This window comes from Strigops habroptila, chromosome 4 (assembly GCF_004027225.2).
Source record: "Strigops habroptila isolate Jane chromosome 4, bStrHab1.2.pri, whole genome shotgun sequence".
Lineage (NCBI taxonomy): Eukaryota > Metazoa > Chordata > Aves > Psittaciformes > Psittacidae > Strigops > Strigops habroptila.
The window spans coordinates 6,858,957-6,876,568 of NC_046358.1; the positions used below are offsets into that span (position 1 = coordinate 6,858,957).

Genomic DNA, 17,612 nt, shown 5'->3' on the forward strand with positions numbered 1-17,612 from the left:
ATCTATGGTGCAACTTACTCTCTTTTTGCTACTTGCAGAATAAACACAACTTCTGTCAGGCAGAATTTCAAGAATCTTTTTCCTGTGTTCTATCAATGCCTGTTTTTAAGGCACAGACATAAATTCTCTTTGCATCACTCCATGTGGAGGGAATACAGAATAATGTCCAGGGTGGAGGAAAATCTATTGGGCCAGAGGAGAGACGTCTCAGGTCTTTGTGCTGTTGCAGGTCAGCAGGAAAAAAACAAAGCCTCCTGCCAGGGTATTTAATAATCTGAACTCCTGTGCACTACTGTGCTGCAACGAATTACAGCTCTAGTTAAGGACACTCATGGCCTGTCCACCTTGATCTTCCACCTGAACTGTTTGAACCTCTGTTTCTAGCAGTGCGCAGAGCTCTTTGTCAGCGTGCTGCTCTCCTTTCTCAAGGGGTGTGATACATGAATCTTAGCAGGTATCCACAAGCAATGCCAGATCCACAACCAGTGCAGCTCTGGATTTAATTTTGTTGGTCTTTTATTTACAGAGTTGAGATTTCAGGAAGGCCAGCCAGTCCTATTAGCTCCTTACTAAGCCAAAATGGCATGTAGGAAGAACTACTGTAGATATATATGGACTTGATAAAGATCCTCTTCTCCAACCTACTGGGTGAGGCTTAGAGCCTCTTGGAGCAGCCTTAGGAAAGGGTATGAGCTGCATGGTTTGCTAACTTACAGAAGGCTGTTGTATACACAAACAGCATGTGTATACATCATAGTTGTATGAGATTTTGTAGAGAGATTTTGTCCTCTCAGAAATTTGCACTTGTTCACTGACGCTTTTGCTGGGAAATAGGAGAGAAACAAAAGGGAATAATCATCACCCTGTTACTGATAAAGATTGAAAGACTAATGTATTTAAGAGCTTACTGGTCCAGCCTGAGAGTTGTTTGTTATCTAACCTGCATGTCCCTTTTGTTCCAGAGTTGGCCCCTTCTGTCCTTAGCTGACAAAACAGGTACTCAAACCTGGCCTTGAACGTCCTGGTATATAGGACCCCCTGTTTTGAGTGGCAGGCGTGAGAGCACAGGGACAGGACATAATGTGAGCATCTGCTCTACCTGAGCAATCAACCTCCATTTGCTGTGTCAAGTTACTGGCTTGCTGAGAGGCTGGATGTAGTTTCCCTGTATTTTTCCAGCCACACGATAGCTGTAGCCGGAAGAGTTTTTGCAGCAAGACAGTGTGTCCTCCTTCATATCTCGTCTGTGAGACCAACCTGTCTGCAGAAGACTTGCTCTGAGGTGCTCCCTGCAGGGAAATTGAGAGCAGGTATTTTTGCAGTTCAGTTTTTCTTTAGTGTCTAAAAAGAGAGCAAAAGCAAGCAGTGCATGGCTGGTTTTCTCTGTTTTAATATACAAAATAAGCGTTTTTCCATTTTTAAATGATGACAAAAATCATTCCCAGATCTTAATAATTCAGAAGCGTCTCCTAAAGAAGCAAAACCTAAATTCCACGAAAAGTAAAAACAGTCTCTTCCATTCACCTTAGCAGTTGTTTCCCCTTAAGTAGATCAGGTGCACTCAGATATTTTCCTTCCATCCTATCATATATTTTGTGTCCAACCATCATGGATAATAGAGGCTTAATAAGACCTACAAAGTACATGCAATGCTGTACAGTCAGGTACAGCAGTAACAGGCAGGAGATCACAGCTGGGTCCCAGCCAGACTGAAACAGGGTGCAGCTTAACAGTAACTGATTTTCCATGTTGATGAATGAGTGATAACCAATGCCTTATTTTCCTTGCAGTGGACGGAAAGAAAGAAGTCTTGATGAGCTCCTGAGAATTGTATTCAATGCTCCTCAGCCAGCATGGAAATTCCTAGAAGAAACTAAAGGAAGGACATCTTGGCCTGTTCCCCAGGTTAACATGCCCTTTAAGAATCAGGAATATGTACAATCTAGCTCCCTGCTGTATGTGTAGATCTGGAATGAGTTGAGACTTCAAGCCGCTGGTATAAAGTTCACAAACTTGGTGATGTTTCTCAATAACAGTAAGTCTTAAACATATTCTGAAGTAATGTTGCTGATCCTGGGTTTTGTAGGGAAGATACGTATTCCCTTGTGACCAAAGCTGGGTGTTCCACGGGGGCAAGGTCATTTCTTCTGAGGATTGGTGACTCTCCGGAGACCTTTCAATCGACTGAGCAATTCTGTGATGAAGTCCTAGAATGAGAATTGGTTGAAGAAGAATGTCAGTTCCATCACTCACCAGCCCAGAGTGTGCTATAGCACTTGCATTATTCCCACATTTGTCTTCATGCTGAGCAAAAACCAGAATTTAGCTTAGGGAAGGAGACCTTTTCATGGATGAGAAGGATCTAAAAGCCCTTCTATTTCCCTTCTCCTGTCTCCTCTGGAACAGCCATCCTTTTTCACCAGGAGCCAGCCTGCCCTTTCTTCATCCCAGATACCTGGTTTTTCTACCTTAAGATGACCTCAAGATGCTGTTGTCCTCTGTTAGGTTCCACTGCTTCCTGTTGCCACCATTACCTTCAGCTCACTTCTGCAGCCCTCCCAATCTAGGGCAAAGCAAGTTGTCCCTCTTGTAGAACCTGTAAAGCTCCATTATGTGCATTGCAAATAATCTCGGAACCGTGCCAATTCTACAAGGAAGTGGCTGGCAGAGAAGAGGTGGAGCAAAACACACATAGGACTAATGATAACCTGGAGTAGGGGCTGAGGGCAGGCAGAGCAGATAGTTCAGCAGTTAATGGAGATAAAGCCCAACTACTTTGCTGACACAGCCAAGGACTATGAACTAAACTGGACCATCTGGTTATTCCAAGCAGAAGTTAATGTGACTAGAGCAAATTTTATACTTTGCATGACAATGTAACATCACCATAATGAAGTGTGCAACCTTTCTTCACCCAAAGACAGAGCTACATGTCCTTGTGATTAGGCAAGGTCACTGGAAGTATTGCAGCTTGTTACCATTTATGCTGTGAGGAAGCACAGCTTCCTCACTTGTGTGATCAGAGGTTGCCTGCCACAGCATGCCCTGGAAGTCAATGCCTAGGATCATACGTACCTTTTCAGTCAGTCCCTTCAGAGGAAACCAGCTTGTTTCCTCTTTCTGCACATAAGCTGCTGTGATCTTTCAAGGGGACTGGATTCAAGATCACCAGGGTGAAAGTACATATATTTGCTAATGGGGCAGCAGGATCTGTTTGTAGTTAGCAAGTACCATGCTGTCCACAATACGCTTTCAGGGCTCATCAGTCAGTAGAGCAAACTCCAGTTATATATCTCTGGGAATGTGTGGTTCTTTCCCAAGATCTGAAATTTCCCTAGTGCCAGCCTTGTCTGCTGAATCCCTGCTAGGAGCCTATCTGTAACAATTGCTACAGTGAAGTTAAATTTCAGTGATAGTTGTGCATCCACCTCATTTTCTGTATGTTCATCACTGGACAGCTGCATAGGCTTGACAAGATGTGGAGGCTGATGAATGATGTCCAAGCACATGCAACGCATGTGACTGAAGCAGTGATGGGGGACCCCATTTTGCACATGTATGCAGTGCAGTGAAGGCAATTGCTGTGTGGTGCATGCACTACATTGCAGAGTATTGGGTTCCAGTCCTTTGGACATTGTGGCAGCTTGTGGGAGTTCTGTAACTCTCTAACTCAAAACCAGTACTTGTAAACTTCACATGGGAAAATAAATCAGATGTGTAAAACTAACTTATATGGCTACTACTCAACAATTATCTGCCCAATCCAATCTGAGGCTGTCCTACATTCTTGTCACTCATAACAGTAGAGTGATTTAAGCTAAGAATGCCTTTAGTTAACAGTGTGCAAGATGGTTATGTATGTGAGCTGTAATCCCTGTCTATGGATTTTCTACACTGAGGTCCAAATAGCAACTCAGCCTGGTCAGTTTAGGATGTCCAAAACATAAAATGAACTTTCTTTGGTTGTAAAGTATAATTCTTTATTTTCTCCACTGCTCTGCCTTCAGCTCACCCTGTAGATGATGTAGATTTACATGTATTTTTGTAACACAGCAGAATAAGGCAGCAAACACTTCCCATTGGGAAGTAAACAAATCTTCAGCATCATGTTAGGCACAGGAATACTGTGGCTATTCAGTGAAGCAGCAACAAAGACACACTCTTACAGCATAGTATAACATACATATGTATATATGGTGATGCTTCACTCACCTCTGTCGGGTTGGAGCACTCGTGGAGGATTTCCTAAAAACAAAGCCAGGGAGGAGTCATTTCAGTATTTTATGAGTTGACCTGTTCTCCCCCCTCTACAGAAAGGATATATAATCTTACTACATTTGACAGGCTAAGACACAGTGAACCATCATGCAACACTATATCCATGCAACACCACTACTCCTTCTGAAGGAAGTCCCAGCTTAAAGTCCCCAAGTCCCTCTATCAGACCTGTAGTTTTAATTTCTGCTCTTCATTGGGGACCTCCAGGAGATCTTCAAGATCAATTTGTGGTTCAGGAGCTGCTGCCTCTGTTTCCTCTCTTAGCTAAAAAGAAGAAAACAACCCATAGTTAATAAACCTTCAAACTTTAAGAACTCTGGAGGCCATCTTGAAAGAAGTGAGCAGCTGAGGAGGAACTAGGTGCATAAAACTGTGCTGCAAAGTTGAGGTCAAGATACAAATCATCTCAAAATAATGAGGTTCTTATAAAGAGGGCACAGATTCCTGCCCCTCCCTGGTGTTTGCTACAGCCACACATCCTGATGTACACATTCTTCAGCTTTTCCCACCTCAACACTTCATATCACTGCTCAGTGGGAAAACCCAGTTGACAGAAATCCAGTGGGCTTAATCTTAGAGAGGTACAATTAATACAAGAAAATTTTAGGCTGAATACAGTCACGTAGTTGGTATTTATACTAAGGCTTTTTGCAGTAATGGAGAGAAAAACAATAATGCTTTTGAGAGGCCTAACAATAATTTGCCAGCTTTCTCTAATAGACATGAGAGGGGTATAATAGTCTCCTTTAATGTAAGAGAAACCCCAAGCTTTGGTGATTGGAGTAATAACCTTGTCATGCATGGGGATGTTAGTTGGGAACATTTGTAAACTTGATCACAAACACATTTTAGCTCCATATGTCCTTACCAGACTGTAAGGAAAAGCAGGCTGTGGTTTTCAATGGATTTGCAAAATGAATCTGACGATGCAACACTAGTGATATTTTAATAGTAATAAGCAGAATAAGCATATACTGGGTAAACAACACAGTACCTGATTGCTGGGTAGCATTTATGGATGTGAATGTAAAACATTAAACAATAAAGGCAATACTTATGGAAAAAAAAAAAGAGACTTGTTCTCTGATACCAAGCCAGAGAGGAAGTAGAAAACCTTTATTCAGTTTTGTAATGCAACTGGCTTGATACTAAGTAATAAACCAGATTAAATATATTGTACTGTGACCCACACATATTTCCTCTTAGAAATAATAGTTTAAATGTGACTGTTTAGACTAGGTGTTGATCCAGCATGACTTTGTCTCTGGCTAAGAAGCTAAATAGGCAAGGAGAGTGAGACAGTGTAGGAACCTATGGATTTTTGGGTCCTAGTATGTATGGTGTTATGGCTTCCATGTGCAGGGCTCAGTTTTGTTGCAAAAAGCCTCATGACAGTAAATAGCATAGCATTCAGGTTATCTGTGTCAGGAGGCAATGCTTGAACTAACCTTGCTGCATTTGAACCTACAGTGCTGTTCATTCTGACCCTGGAGAGGGACTCTTCATCAGGGACTGTAGTGACAGGACAAGGGGGAATGGGTTTAAACTTAAACAAGGGAAGCTCAGGTTAGATATAAGGAAGAAGTTCTTTACTGTGAGGGTGCTGAGGCACTGGAACAGGCTGACCAAAGAAGTGGTGAATGCTCCATCCCTGGCAGTGTTCAAGGCCAGGCTGGACAGAGCCTTGGGTGACATGGTCTAGTGTGAGGCGTCCCTGCCCATGGTGGGGTTGGAACTGGATGATCTTAAGGTCCTTTCCAAGCCAAAACATTCTGTGATTCTATGATTCTATGTCACACGGGTTTCAGGAAGACACTGAGGAACATTGCACTGCCAAGGGCAGGTGGAACAAAGGAAGAAGCTGACAAAAAGACAAAGTAATGGAAATCAATGGATCCAAGGAAGCCCAGACTAGCAGGGCAAACTGAATAGCCTTCCCACAAGGCACAGGAGGACCTGCTGGACACCTGGGTGATTACAAGAAATCTACTGTGGCACATGTATTTAATTGAAGAGATCCTATGTAACCCCCTGTTGTACCCTATTAACAGTCTCTGACCTGGCACAGCATCATGTTGTGTAGTTCCTGGTAGCAAATCTCTTCGGTTGGCCCATTACACCAGGAAGTTGGGAAACCTGTTGTGCAGGAGAGGTGCTAGCAAAGGCGATCTGCTGGCAATCTGTTCCTGTAAGGGCATGGCTGGATTTCACACTTGTGCCTGCTGGGATTTTGTAGTAAGGAGGAAAATACGCCCTTTGGGCAGCTACTCTGAACGCAGTGAACAGCTCCCAATTCTCAGAACACCAGAAGTGTAACTTGAGTTGGTTTTCTGACACCTTTACAAGTGTACATCTGTAGACTTGGGCAAGTAAGAGAAGCACATGGGGATCCTCATCTTGGATCACATTACTGGTGGTACCAAGTGCTTCTCATCTATCTCAAAAAAACCTCACACACAAACCCAAACTTCCTCTTTAAAACTGCAATAATTTGCCAAACAGAAAGATATTCCAATACTCAAAGCAGCAGCCATTCTCGTTGCTTATCTCTGGCAAATCTCAACAGTCAGGTAGCTCTGCACTGAGCTACCAACCAGGTAGACCCTGCTGACCCAGGCAGGTCAGCGAGTGATGCCATAACTGGCCCTGTTCTTTTGAACAGCCATCACTCACCAGGACCACCACTAGCACTGCACAGACACGCTGAATGTTGGCTGTCTGACTACGTCTAGGTCATGTATGTTTTCTGATCCTATGTCCAATACATGATCATAGAATCATAGAATGGTTTGGGTTGGAAAGGACCTTAAGATCATCTAGTTCCAAACCCCCTGCCATGGGCAGGGATGCCTCACCCTAGCCCATGTCATGCAAGGCTCTGTCCAACCTGGCCTTGAACACTGCCAGGGATGGAGCATTCACAACTTCCTTGGGCAACCTGTTCCAGTGCCTCACCACCCTCACAGTAAAGAACTTCTTTATATCTAATCTAAACTTCCCCTGTTTAAGTTTGAAGCCATCACCCCTTGTCCTACCACCACAGTCCCTGATGAAGAGTCCCTCCCCAGCATCCTTATAGGCCCCCTTCAGACACTGGAAGCTGCTCTGAGTTCTCCAAGCAGCTTCTCTTCTCCAGGCTGAAGAGCCCCAACTTTCTCAGCCTTCTTCATCATAGAATCAGATTCACAGAATGGTTTCTGTTGGAAGGGACCTTAAAGCTCACTCAGTTCCAACCCCCTGCCACGGGCAGGGACACCTTCCACTAGAGCAGGTTGCTCCAAGCCCCTGTGTCCAACCTGGCCTTGAACACTGCCAGGGATGGGGCAGCCACAGCTTCTCTGGGCACCCTGTGCCAGCGCCTCAGCACCCTCACAGGGAAGAACTTCTGCCTAATGTCTAAAATAAATCTCCCCTCTGTCACAGTTTAAAGCCATTTCCCCTTGTCCTGTCACTACATGCCCTTGTAAAAAGTCTCTCTTCATATTTCTTGTAGGCCTCTTTTAGGCACTGGAAAGCTGCTCAGATGTCTCTCTGGAGCCTTCCCTTCTCCAGGTTGAACAAGCCCAGCTCTCTCAGCCTGTCTCCATAGGAGAGGTGCTCCAGCCCTCTGAGCATCTTTGTGGCCTCCTCTGGACTTGCTCGAGCATTATTCATAATGAATTATCAAGAGGCCTAAGGTGTAGCTGAGAATGTATTACTATCATTTTATGAACTATATAAAACAACTGGAAATTCAAAATTAAGTCTTGAAGAGATTATGAGCTTTTATCCTTTGTCATTTTTACTAAACAAGCTGTAAAATTATTCAGGAAGTCTAAGAATGTTAAGTAAGAGAACAGGAGCAGTAACATACTTGTTTTCAGAGGAGCCATGCATTTGTGACAGAAGGAAGGCCCTTTCCACATTTGTTTTCTGCTGCATGTTCTTTGCATATGGCATAACTTACTTAAAACAGAAATTAACTGTTGTTCCCTCCCAACATGGCATTAGAACCTGCTATGTTCCCACAAATAGCAAATAGGAAACAGTCACACAGAACAAAGATTATAATAATGATAATAATAAACAACAACAACAATGACGACAATAAAGGCAGCCTTAGAGACAGTTCCTGAAGTCTGGCTCTTCAGCCATGGAGCTGACATCATTCCATGGCTCTCAGGCCCACAAAATCAGCCTGGGCAGGCAAAAGCTTCTCTGTACCATAGAATCATACAATGGTTTGGGTTGGAAGGGACCTTAAAGCTCATCCAGTTCCAACCCCCTGCCACAGGCAGGGACACCTTCCACTAGACCAGGTTGCTCCAACCTGGCCTTGAACACTGCCAGGGATGTGGCAGCCACAGCTTCTCGAGCATGTATTCTTTTGTCTTTCTTGCCCTGCTGCAAGTAGTATGTCCAGACTGCAGCTACAGATACAGCATTATCCAGAGTGTCTCATTCAAACAGCAGCTGCAGCTACACTGTTGTGACCAAAGGAACAAACCTACACCAATAACTCTAACCCAGCTCGCTTAGCTACTGCTTGCAGCAAAGCCACTCATCACGTGGAGCTCAGCAACAAGCAGCATCCCGGCTCTGAACATCTCTTTAGGTTCTGCTACTTGTGTGAGCAATAGCTACACCCCCAGCAGGTACAAGACTAGGCAGTTTAAAGCTAGTTGGATTATACTGGTGCAAGCTTCTCCAACAGCAGACACAGCAGTCAGAGAGTGCTGTAGCAGGTGGCAATAAGATACCTAATGAAGATTGAAGATGAGGAGCTACTTCCAGTGAGTCAGAGCAAGCACACTTCTGCCTAAGCACATAGGACCTCTAGTTCCATTCACCCGATGAGTGAGGGGCTGATCTGCCCCAGCTACTCACCCGGCACTGGTACAGCTCCTGCAGCTGGGTATTGATCCATTCCTCCAGCTCTAGCCAGCGCTGTAGGTCTTTGCGGTTGTACTTGATGGTTAACTTGCCCAGTTTCCTGTGTGATGATTCCTCCCCAGGTTTCTCTGGCGTCTGGAAAGTCACCCGGGGCAGTGCACTGGAGTTGCTGGCCATGCTCACCTCTCTGATAGCAGAAACTCCTTCCTATGGGCTCCTTCACTCCTTTTCTCTGTCTCCTTTAACCAACTCCTCTCTGCAACCAGTGGCCCACAGCACAAGCTACTCCCAGATGCGGAAAGCAGGATGCATTGGTGATCCCAGGGAGAGAAGTCGGGGAGACCACACGGCCGGGGCAGCAGCCAGGCACTGCAGGCAGAGTTACAGCAGCAGATTCTTGGGTTTCACCATGGGCTGTGCTGACAGGAGTGGGGAGGGAGGCAGAAGAGTTGTTGTAACTACATCTGTTGTTAAAAGAAGCCAAGTGAACCAGGGAATTGATGAACCAAGTCTGTTAATATTTAACGCAAGGCAGCTCCAAGAGGTGGGGAAGAAGGAGGTTTTCAATTACTGTTTTCCTACAGGCATAACTTAGGTGCATGTGTGGTTCCAGAGGGCTGATCCATACATAACACATTGAATACTTCTGTGTTCAAGCTTCTGTAAACTACTTTGCTACAGGGTTTAGCTCCCATCTAAATGGTGTATTTGGTGTTTTCTGGCTAAAGCACTGGAACCAGCACAGGTAAGAAGTGGTCTTAAGTCAGGTGGCTACATCCACTATGTATACAGAGTGGGAATACTAGGTCAGTGACACTGAAGCCAAGTTTGGGCTCAGCAGTCCTGTTTGACATTGTTCTACAATCTGTAAATCTATTCCAGCTTTCTCAAAAATTGCTGTAGAAAGCCTGGTGGCCTGAGTTTGAGACCATTTGAGCAAAGTGCTTCTGAGAGAAAACAAAATATCTGTGCTCTTATTAAATAAACCAGTATTTGGAGGGAAAGGGTGCCTAGGGGTACAGCACTATTTCCTCCCACAGAAAAGTACTTACAGTAAACAGGCTCACCTGCTGAAGCATCATAAACTGCTATTTTACTGTATGTTATCACTGCTGGGTTTACAATCTCTTTCTTACTGGAAGGTGGGTTAAAAGTGCAGTGTTATTGCCCTGTGCCATTTCAGAAGGATACGTGTGAGCAGCACTGTTCAGAGGAACACAAATCAGGCTGGCTGTGTTATGGTGTGCCAGGGCACTGGGACATCTGCGTTCCCTCCAGATGCTGTATCACACAGATTCCTTATTCATCCATTCCCAGAGACCTGCCCAGGGAGCACATGGAACAGACAAACCAGCTGAGGCCCTCCATCATGAAGCAGATCCACCAAGCCCATCCTTATGATCTAAGTGGAAAAAGCAAGTCTCTGCTGCTCCTGGAGGCCAAGGTACTTCCAGTTTGGAGACCAAGAGCTAGATACACCAAGGGAAGAGCAACCAACCCTTCTCCCACTGACAGGTACTCCCAGGCAGCATGGTAAGTCTGCAGAGGGGCTAGTCTCCCCTGGGCAGGCAAAAGTTTACCTGTACCATGGGATCATAGAATGGTTTGGGTTTGGAAGTGGTATCCAGTTCCCTAGCCAAAGCCCAATTCCTGTGCCCAGAGGGATGGTGGTACAGCCAGCCAGCAACGTCTTGTACACAGGGTGATAGATAAATGGGCAGGGCCATTCCAGCCCTTCATTTCATCCTGTATTTCAGCAAAAAATAAAAGCATTTTCTGATGCAAAAGTATTCCACAGAATACTGATCCTGAAACTTGCTGCCACATTAGTGAGGGATAAAGCATTAAAGTATACCTGAAAGTGATATCATCTCCTCTGCTTTTCAGACAGCCTAAAATTTCTATTCAGAAGACAGCTCTCAGGTATTGAATTTAAGCAGCTTTACCCATTTTTCCTCACTTGGCTCCCTCTAATCTCACTCCTAAAACTGTTGGGAGAGGCTCAGACCATACTCAGTGAGTGCAGATTCTACAGAGATTCTTAAGTGTTAGAAACCTTCCAAAATCCATTGAACATCCTATAGTGTGTTTACCACTATTGATTTTTCAAAGGTTAATATCCTGGCCCAACATAGGCAGATTTTCACAAGGTAGGTCTGGACCAAAGGGAACACGCTGTCAGAAGTCAACTTCTCATCTCCAAATACAAGTGCTCTATTTTGGTGTTCATGGACTGGTATTTTTTAACAGGGGAAAACAACCTACATTTCTTTGGTCCCAAGAAACTATGACAGGCTGGCATTAAGACCAGAGAAAAAGGACCAGACTTAGAAGAGAAGTTACCTGGCTGACTCTGGTGCAGTTGGGCAGTTAGCTTAACTGTACATGAAAGATAAGGTTTGCCCTGTTAATCTTCTGCCGCATAGTTGAATTTATGAAGCACAGGATCCAGAGGTCACAGGATAGGTGTGAGGCAGAGGGAAAAGGGAATATAACCTGCCCTAATGGCTCTTCAAACACTTTGAGCTGCTATTGACTTGTAACCTCACTTGAGCATGAGCAATGCACTGAGATACCACATCTGAAAAGGTCCACAGGCAGACTCACCCCACTGTCCATACTCCATCAACAAAGTACTGAGCAGAACCCAGTGCCTTTGTGCTGCTTTATCAGTGTCACCCTACAATGGCATAAGACATTCCGAAGGTGACGTCAGAGGCCCTCTCAGGAAACTGCAAACAAAAATGAGCCAGATTACAGGATGTTCATCATACTGCTTTGGTTTGTATGAGCTTAGTCATGGATTATTTGTAATGAGAAGGTGGCAATATAGAAATAAAGGTTTACAGATAAGGTGGGCCTCCTCCAGTAATAAACTATTTTAATGTATCATTCAAGCAAGAGGAAGAAGCAAAAAGTGTGCAAGATCACTGCCTGAGGGTGTGGTAGAAATTTCTGCAGGCACAGGATTGGGTGGCTCGTGCAGGGTAAGGGATATTGTCCCCTTTGAAGGAGGCAGCATCTCCCACGAGTGCACCAGCCATCTGCCAGTGCTGGTAAGTGCCAGTGTCCACCAAGCAAGAAGAAGCTGCATGACTCTTTGCACAGTGCTGCATCCCATCCTGTCCTCTCCTTGCCTCACAGCAGATTCTGGTGGCCACAGGGGCAGAAAGACATTCACCAATTTGTTTGGATGTGCACAGTGGGGGGATCTCAGAGATCTTGGGCATAGCTTGGAGATGTGATCTTACTTTCAACCTACCTGTCTCTCCTTATAGCCTTGGACATACAGCCTGGACCAAAACTTCAGAAGTGAACACACATACTTGGGCAACTAAGTCATCTAATCAGATAACCTGTTCGTTCACCAGAGCTGCACACATATAAGCTCCAATGGGCCTCCTGCTGCAGTTGCTGATGATCATGCTCTCTGCAAACGTGCTTATCATTTATGCATTGAATAAAGAGGGGTTAAGCATGGCCAACGCATTTGAGTGTTAGACTGAGGCACTGTGCCTGTTTCCATGTGTGTGACCTGGGGTTGCTGCTCTTCCAGGCTTGCCCTAAGAGGGAGGTCTTTCCTCTGAAAAGGAGGGGGGATTCCATACTGTGAAGCTGGGCTTTTATGACTGTCTATGGCTCCAGAGAGGGCCACCAAACCAAGATGAGCATCTGTGTCATAGTACCAAGCAGCTGTGACACAGATCCAGACAGCAGAGCACAAGTGCATGAGGCAGATCAGTTACACTCCTCTGTTCTTGAAGCTAATAATGTCCATCCCACACCTGTGACCTAAGCTGGTGCTTCTCTTTCTCTCTGAGCTGATGACTCTGGTGTGTGCTCAATAATTCAGCAGGGCCCCAGCTCATCTTTCCGGAGATCCAGGTCGACCCATTTCCCTTTAAGTACCAGGCTAGAGAGGAACGTTTCCCTTCAGGACAGCCAGAAGTCACTCGCCACCTGGTTTAGAAAATAATCACTTTCCCTGTGGTTGAAAACATGATAGTTAACACACATTAAACCAGGTAGGACAGCAGAGGTGACTGTATCAACACCGTGTTGACACCACAAGGTAAAGAGGTTCTGCACCCTCCTGTGAGCAGGAACAGGCACAGAAAAAAGTCGTGCAGAACAGAAAATGTAGCAAGGACTGGAGATTTAAAGAATCCAGAGCCCCAAACACACACATACCCCCATCCTGACATCCATCATCCACTTCCACAGGAGCGTGGAAACCAAAAAGGCTGCATTGTGTCCCCAGAAATCTAGCAAGAAGAGGGAGAGCACATCATCTCTCGCCTTCAACTCCTGGAGACTTAAGGAAGCAGCCAGGGGTTTCCAGCTCACAGATTCCCCACCTCTCACCTGAGCAGTGCTGCTACCCTCTCCCCAGCACACAGAGAGGACCCTATATATTCTTCAGCCAGTAATTAGTAATCAGTCTTATTCCTCTCCCCCAAGTCTCACCTTTCATAAGGCAATGAAAGAGCCGTGAGAAGGAAGAATGTTGAGAGACAGCGGAAAACATTTCCCAACTGATCAGCCCCAAATCACAGTATTTAGCACCACCTCAAAAAATGGACAGGTCTCAGCAACAGGGAGGAGAGGTCAGAGGAGCTGGCCTGCCACCCTCCTGCCTCTGTTACTGGCAGGCAAGTGAAGTGTGAAGGCTAATGGCTCAGCAGCAGCTGAGCAGGGTAAATGAGAAATAGCTGTACTTACTGTACAGGCACACCAGGACTAGCAAACCCTGGACTCCCTTGTCATTTAGGCCATTCTGCTTACCTGTGTCCATCCTCAAACATCCTGTAGGCAGTGGGATAAGTAAGCATCTCCACTGAGGAGGAGGCCCCCCCTCCTCTTGAATACTTATGTGAAACTGACAACATGGATTAGGTGCCAAATAGATTATTTGGGGATCTTTGAAAACCTGTCCATGTTGTTTGGCTGCCCTCCCTCTTGTGTTGTTTTGCTGTTTCCCTACAGAAAGAGGCTTGCAGCACTAAAAGCATGATCAGTGTTTTCATGGGACACAGAGGTTTCAGCAAGTCCTTGAATGGTAGAGTTGGAGACAAGAGAAGCAGTGGCTGCATAGATAAAGTGTAATCTTCCTTGTTTTCCAGCCTGCTTTCAATAAAAAAGTTTATTGTGATCTATCACCTTGGGAAGGCGCAATTCCTCTTGCTGGGCTTGTACTGCTCACACCATCTACAGACCCAGGGGAGAGCAGCCCTTCATGGGAAATGCTGGCAGCTGGCATGAAGGTGTTGAAAGTCTGAAGGTTCCCTGGGATGCAGTCACTGTAGGAAGTGATGGAGAAGGAGAGTCTGTGGGAAACTCCGTGGCCCATCCTGTTCCACTGTAAAGAACAGCTCAGGTTGCCTATGGGGACTTCAACAGGAAATGTTAAGCTTATTCTAGTTCTTGCAAATTAAAGATTCTTTGCTTCACATTTCCCTATCTATCTCCCTGTAAAAGCCTAACGTAGACAAAAATGCAGATACTTTCTCGATGTGACAAGTCTCAACACTATTTTCACTTCCTTTCACAGTGCTCCTGCCCTTAAGGACTTACCTTGACCAGCAACATTAAAACAAAAGCCAGTGCCATTCAGGGGACTGTAGACAAGAATTTCCCCAAAGAAACAATATACCCTCACTGTAACTCCCTTCTCCAAAGCTCCCCTTGATGCAGTAGAAATGGCTCTCAGGAGGACTCAGCAGCCTGTCATGCTTTCCCTTGCTTCCACAGGACCAGTGCTCGTCACAGCCCGACAACGTCCCTCCCCATTTTGTGCCATCACTTGCATCCGGGTCTCGCCCCTAAACCGCACCAGGAGGTTTCCCCTGAGGCAAATACAACAAAACAAGCAAGCAAACCTGTCTCCCAAGCAGTAATTACACATGGAGTAGTTCCCAGGCAAAGCACAGCAGAATGGATTTGTCTGCAGCAGCCTGTGGGACAAGCTGTTAGGAAGCCACTGCAGATGGTGATGCCATGGAGCTGGGCTGCACAGCAAAGGGGACCTGGAACAAGTCTTTCCTATTCTTCTTCCTGTTGGGATCACTTCCTTATGGAAGGTGGGCACCCACCTGCAGATGGATGTTGGGGTATCCACAGCAAACACAGGAAGGCTGGTGACGCAGGCTCCTGCACCGAGTTGGTTACAAGCCATGCGTGTGTAAGAGCTCTTGAAATCTTAGTCAAATATTAACCTGTGGTGTGGTTTACCCCCCCTGAGTCACCTCCTCAATAGTTATTGCCTGGCTGAGAGCAGACACGGCTCTCGAAGCTTCTCAAGGACACACAGACGTTAACAATGACTCACTGTTCCACGACCCCTAAAAACACTCCCAAGTCATAACATCGCACACCCTACTTTCCCTTCATGCTAACATGAATAACACACAGCTCAGTTGAAGTCGTGAGACATTAGTTGTTTGCCAGAAGATGAGGGCTGCGATGGGATTTCTAGGTTAAGAGGGCAAAGAGTGAGTTACTGAGTTGGAAAGAAAGCTGCTGCAGCAGGGAGAGGTTCCTGGTAGAAGTCCTTGATCTTGGGATTAATCTTACTTAAAGTATTAATTACTGAACCTCTCCAGAAGAAATTGGGCACAGGTAGACACTGAGCTACTGGCACAGAGGTGGGATGCATCCCTCCTAGAGTGGAGGACCAAAACTGTGATCTTTAAAGATCAAATAAGCCAGACCCACCTGTGAAGCAGAAAAAAAATAGGACCAATTTATGAATATAGAGAATATAAAAAGTAAAATCACATACTTAGGAAATTGTCACCAGAATATTTAGCTGAGACTCACGAGCTCAAAATGGCAGAGAGAACAAAACCGAGATCCATAAAACATGTCCTGTTTTATAACATTGTAAGATGGCTCTGCAGTGAGCCTATGATACTAATATGATCCCAAGATGTATTCAGCAATGTATTTCCAGCAGAGAGAAGAATAAATACATGGTAATGGTGACCCATTCTTTAGACTGTGGCATACAATTCTGTAACACATAATTAATACTGACAAATATGAAACTGGAAAATGTGCAGAAGATAAAGGCCATTAGGATAACAGAGGGGAAGTGGAGACTCTACCGTAGAAGAAGTGATTGAAAGGTCCTGGCTTGCTTGCCCTAGCAAATTGAAGACTGAGTTAGGATATGATTTCACTGAAATAAATACAGCTGAAGACAACAAAAGGAGAGAAGGATTTTGGAATGAAAGGACAAAACTGCATAATGAAACTGAATATAAAGTAGCTATAAATACATTTATGGTGAGCAGCAGCAAACCTCGCAGTAGGACACCAGCACAGCCTTCTGCTGAGAGCAGAAGCTATTAAACCCCCCTACTCTAAAGGATAGGCTTGATCAGATTATGTAGGAGCTTATCCCTTCATAAACAAACCAAAGCAAGGGCTAGAGATGCCAATCAAGAAGTCATCCCAGCTCTGCATTGTAGGACTTACCTGGCACAAGCAGAAGAGACATCACCTCCTTCGGGTTTGCAGGAAACCCTTGACAGAGGTTTTGCAACACAACACAACTGCGGAGGCAAACTGGGTCACTGCCAGCTGGGCAAAAATACCAAACCAGGCTGTTCGGTGAGCATATCCAAGCACGGCTGCTGGTTTACAAGGGGGATGAGGCCAGCTGCTCCCTGAGCAGCACGCTCTTGTGCTGGGGAATGGCACCGAGCCTCACTTGGCTCCAGACCAAAGGCTTGAAATATTTACCCAGAAAAAAGCCTCTTCCAAGTTCAATACAAGAGAGAGCCTCCAGCAGAGTGCCTCAGGCAGTGCAGAATAAAAGAAGGAGACAACTTTCATGTATCTAGAAGCCGTGCAGGAGTCTGCAGGCAGGTCCTAAAGACCTGCTATAGAGATGGAGTCTGAATGGGGAGTGAGAAATATTCCTGTTTCTTCTGACCAAGATTCAAGTAGCCAATAAGGAAAACAGGCATGGCTCTGCTCTGCAGACACACGTTTCCTACTGCCTTACCATCTATTTTCATGGTTTAGGCTTTGCCTGTATTATTTTTATACCTTACCATAGCCGGATCAAAGCAATTCCCTTTTCCAAACTATCAATACTATACACAAACGTCAGGCCATAGAAAATCATGAGAGGTATTGAAAAATAATATTCCCACAACATTATGTTCCCATAGTGTTTGTCTGTGACAGCCAGGAGGAGGAAACATGTCTCTAAGGACTCTCAATAAATCCCATGAGGATACACATGGCTGGATCAGAGGTACAAAAAGCAGCAGCAAGAACTGAAACACTGGACACCAGCATGGTCCCCAAAAGAGCAGAGCCAGCTGCTGTTTGACACATAGCTGCTGCTCACCATCTCTTTTCAAAGACACACCACACAAAACCACCTCACATTTGCTGCTGTTGCTTTAAGTGATGCAATATTTCATTACAAATAATGTCCAAGCACATTA

The 17,612-nt window shown here is 45.2% G+C and overlaps 1 protein-coding gene across 2 annotated transcripts; it reads right to left on the reverse strand.

Annotated features, from left to right (window-relative positions):
• Positions 1–806: 806 nt before the first annotated feature.
• Positions 807–15,510, reverse strand: PPP1R14D (protein phosphatase 1 regulatory inhibitor subunit 14D). 2 transcript variants are annotated; one of them, XM_030482856.1, is made up of 7 exons: positions 15,243–15,510; positions 14,311–14,509; positions 11,758–13,110; positions 9,145–10,471; positions 4,447–4,542; positions 4,213–4,245; positions 807–2,207 (listed from the first exon to the last, which is right to left on the reverse strand). In XM_030482856.1, the coding sequence occupies exons 4-7, from the start codon at positions 9,325–9,327 to the stop codon at positions 2,139–2,141; spliced, it is 381 nt and encodes a 126-aa protein (XP_030338716.1). In that variant the 5' UTR covers positions 9,328–10,471; positions 11,758–13,110; positions 14,311–14,509; positions 15,243–15,510; the 3' UTR covers positions 807–2,138. The 2 variants fall into 2 exon arrangements, with proteins under 2 accessions (XP_030338716.1, XP_030338717.1); XM_030482857.1 differs by having other exon boundaries at positions 9,145–9,608; positions 10,342–13,110.
• Positions 15,511–17,612: the final 2,102 nt, after the last annotated feature.

Excerpts from the sequence above, each read along its gene's own strand:
- PPP1R14D (XM_030482856.1), bottom strand. The coding sequence starts at position 9,327 with ATGGCCAGCAACTCCAGTGCACTGCCCCGGGTGACTTTCCAGACGCCA. Across the intron at positions 4,543-9,144 it reads AGGAGCTGTACCAGTGCCGG|CTAAGAGAGGAAACAGAGGC; the intron begins GTGAGTAGCTGG and ends TCTTCTTTTTAG. Across the intron at positions 4,246-4,446 it reads AGCAGAAATTAAAACTACAG|GAAATCCTCCACGAGTGCTC; the intron begins GTCTGATAGAGG and ends CTTTGTTTTTAG.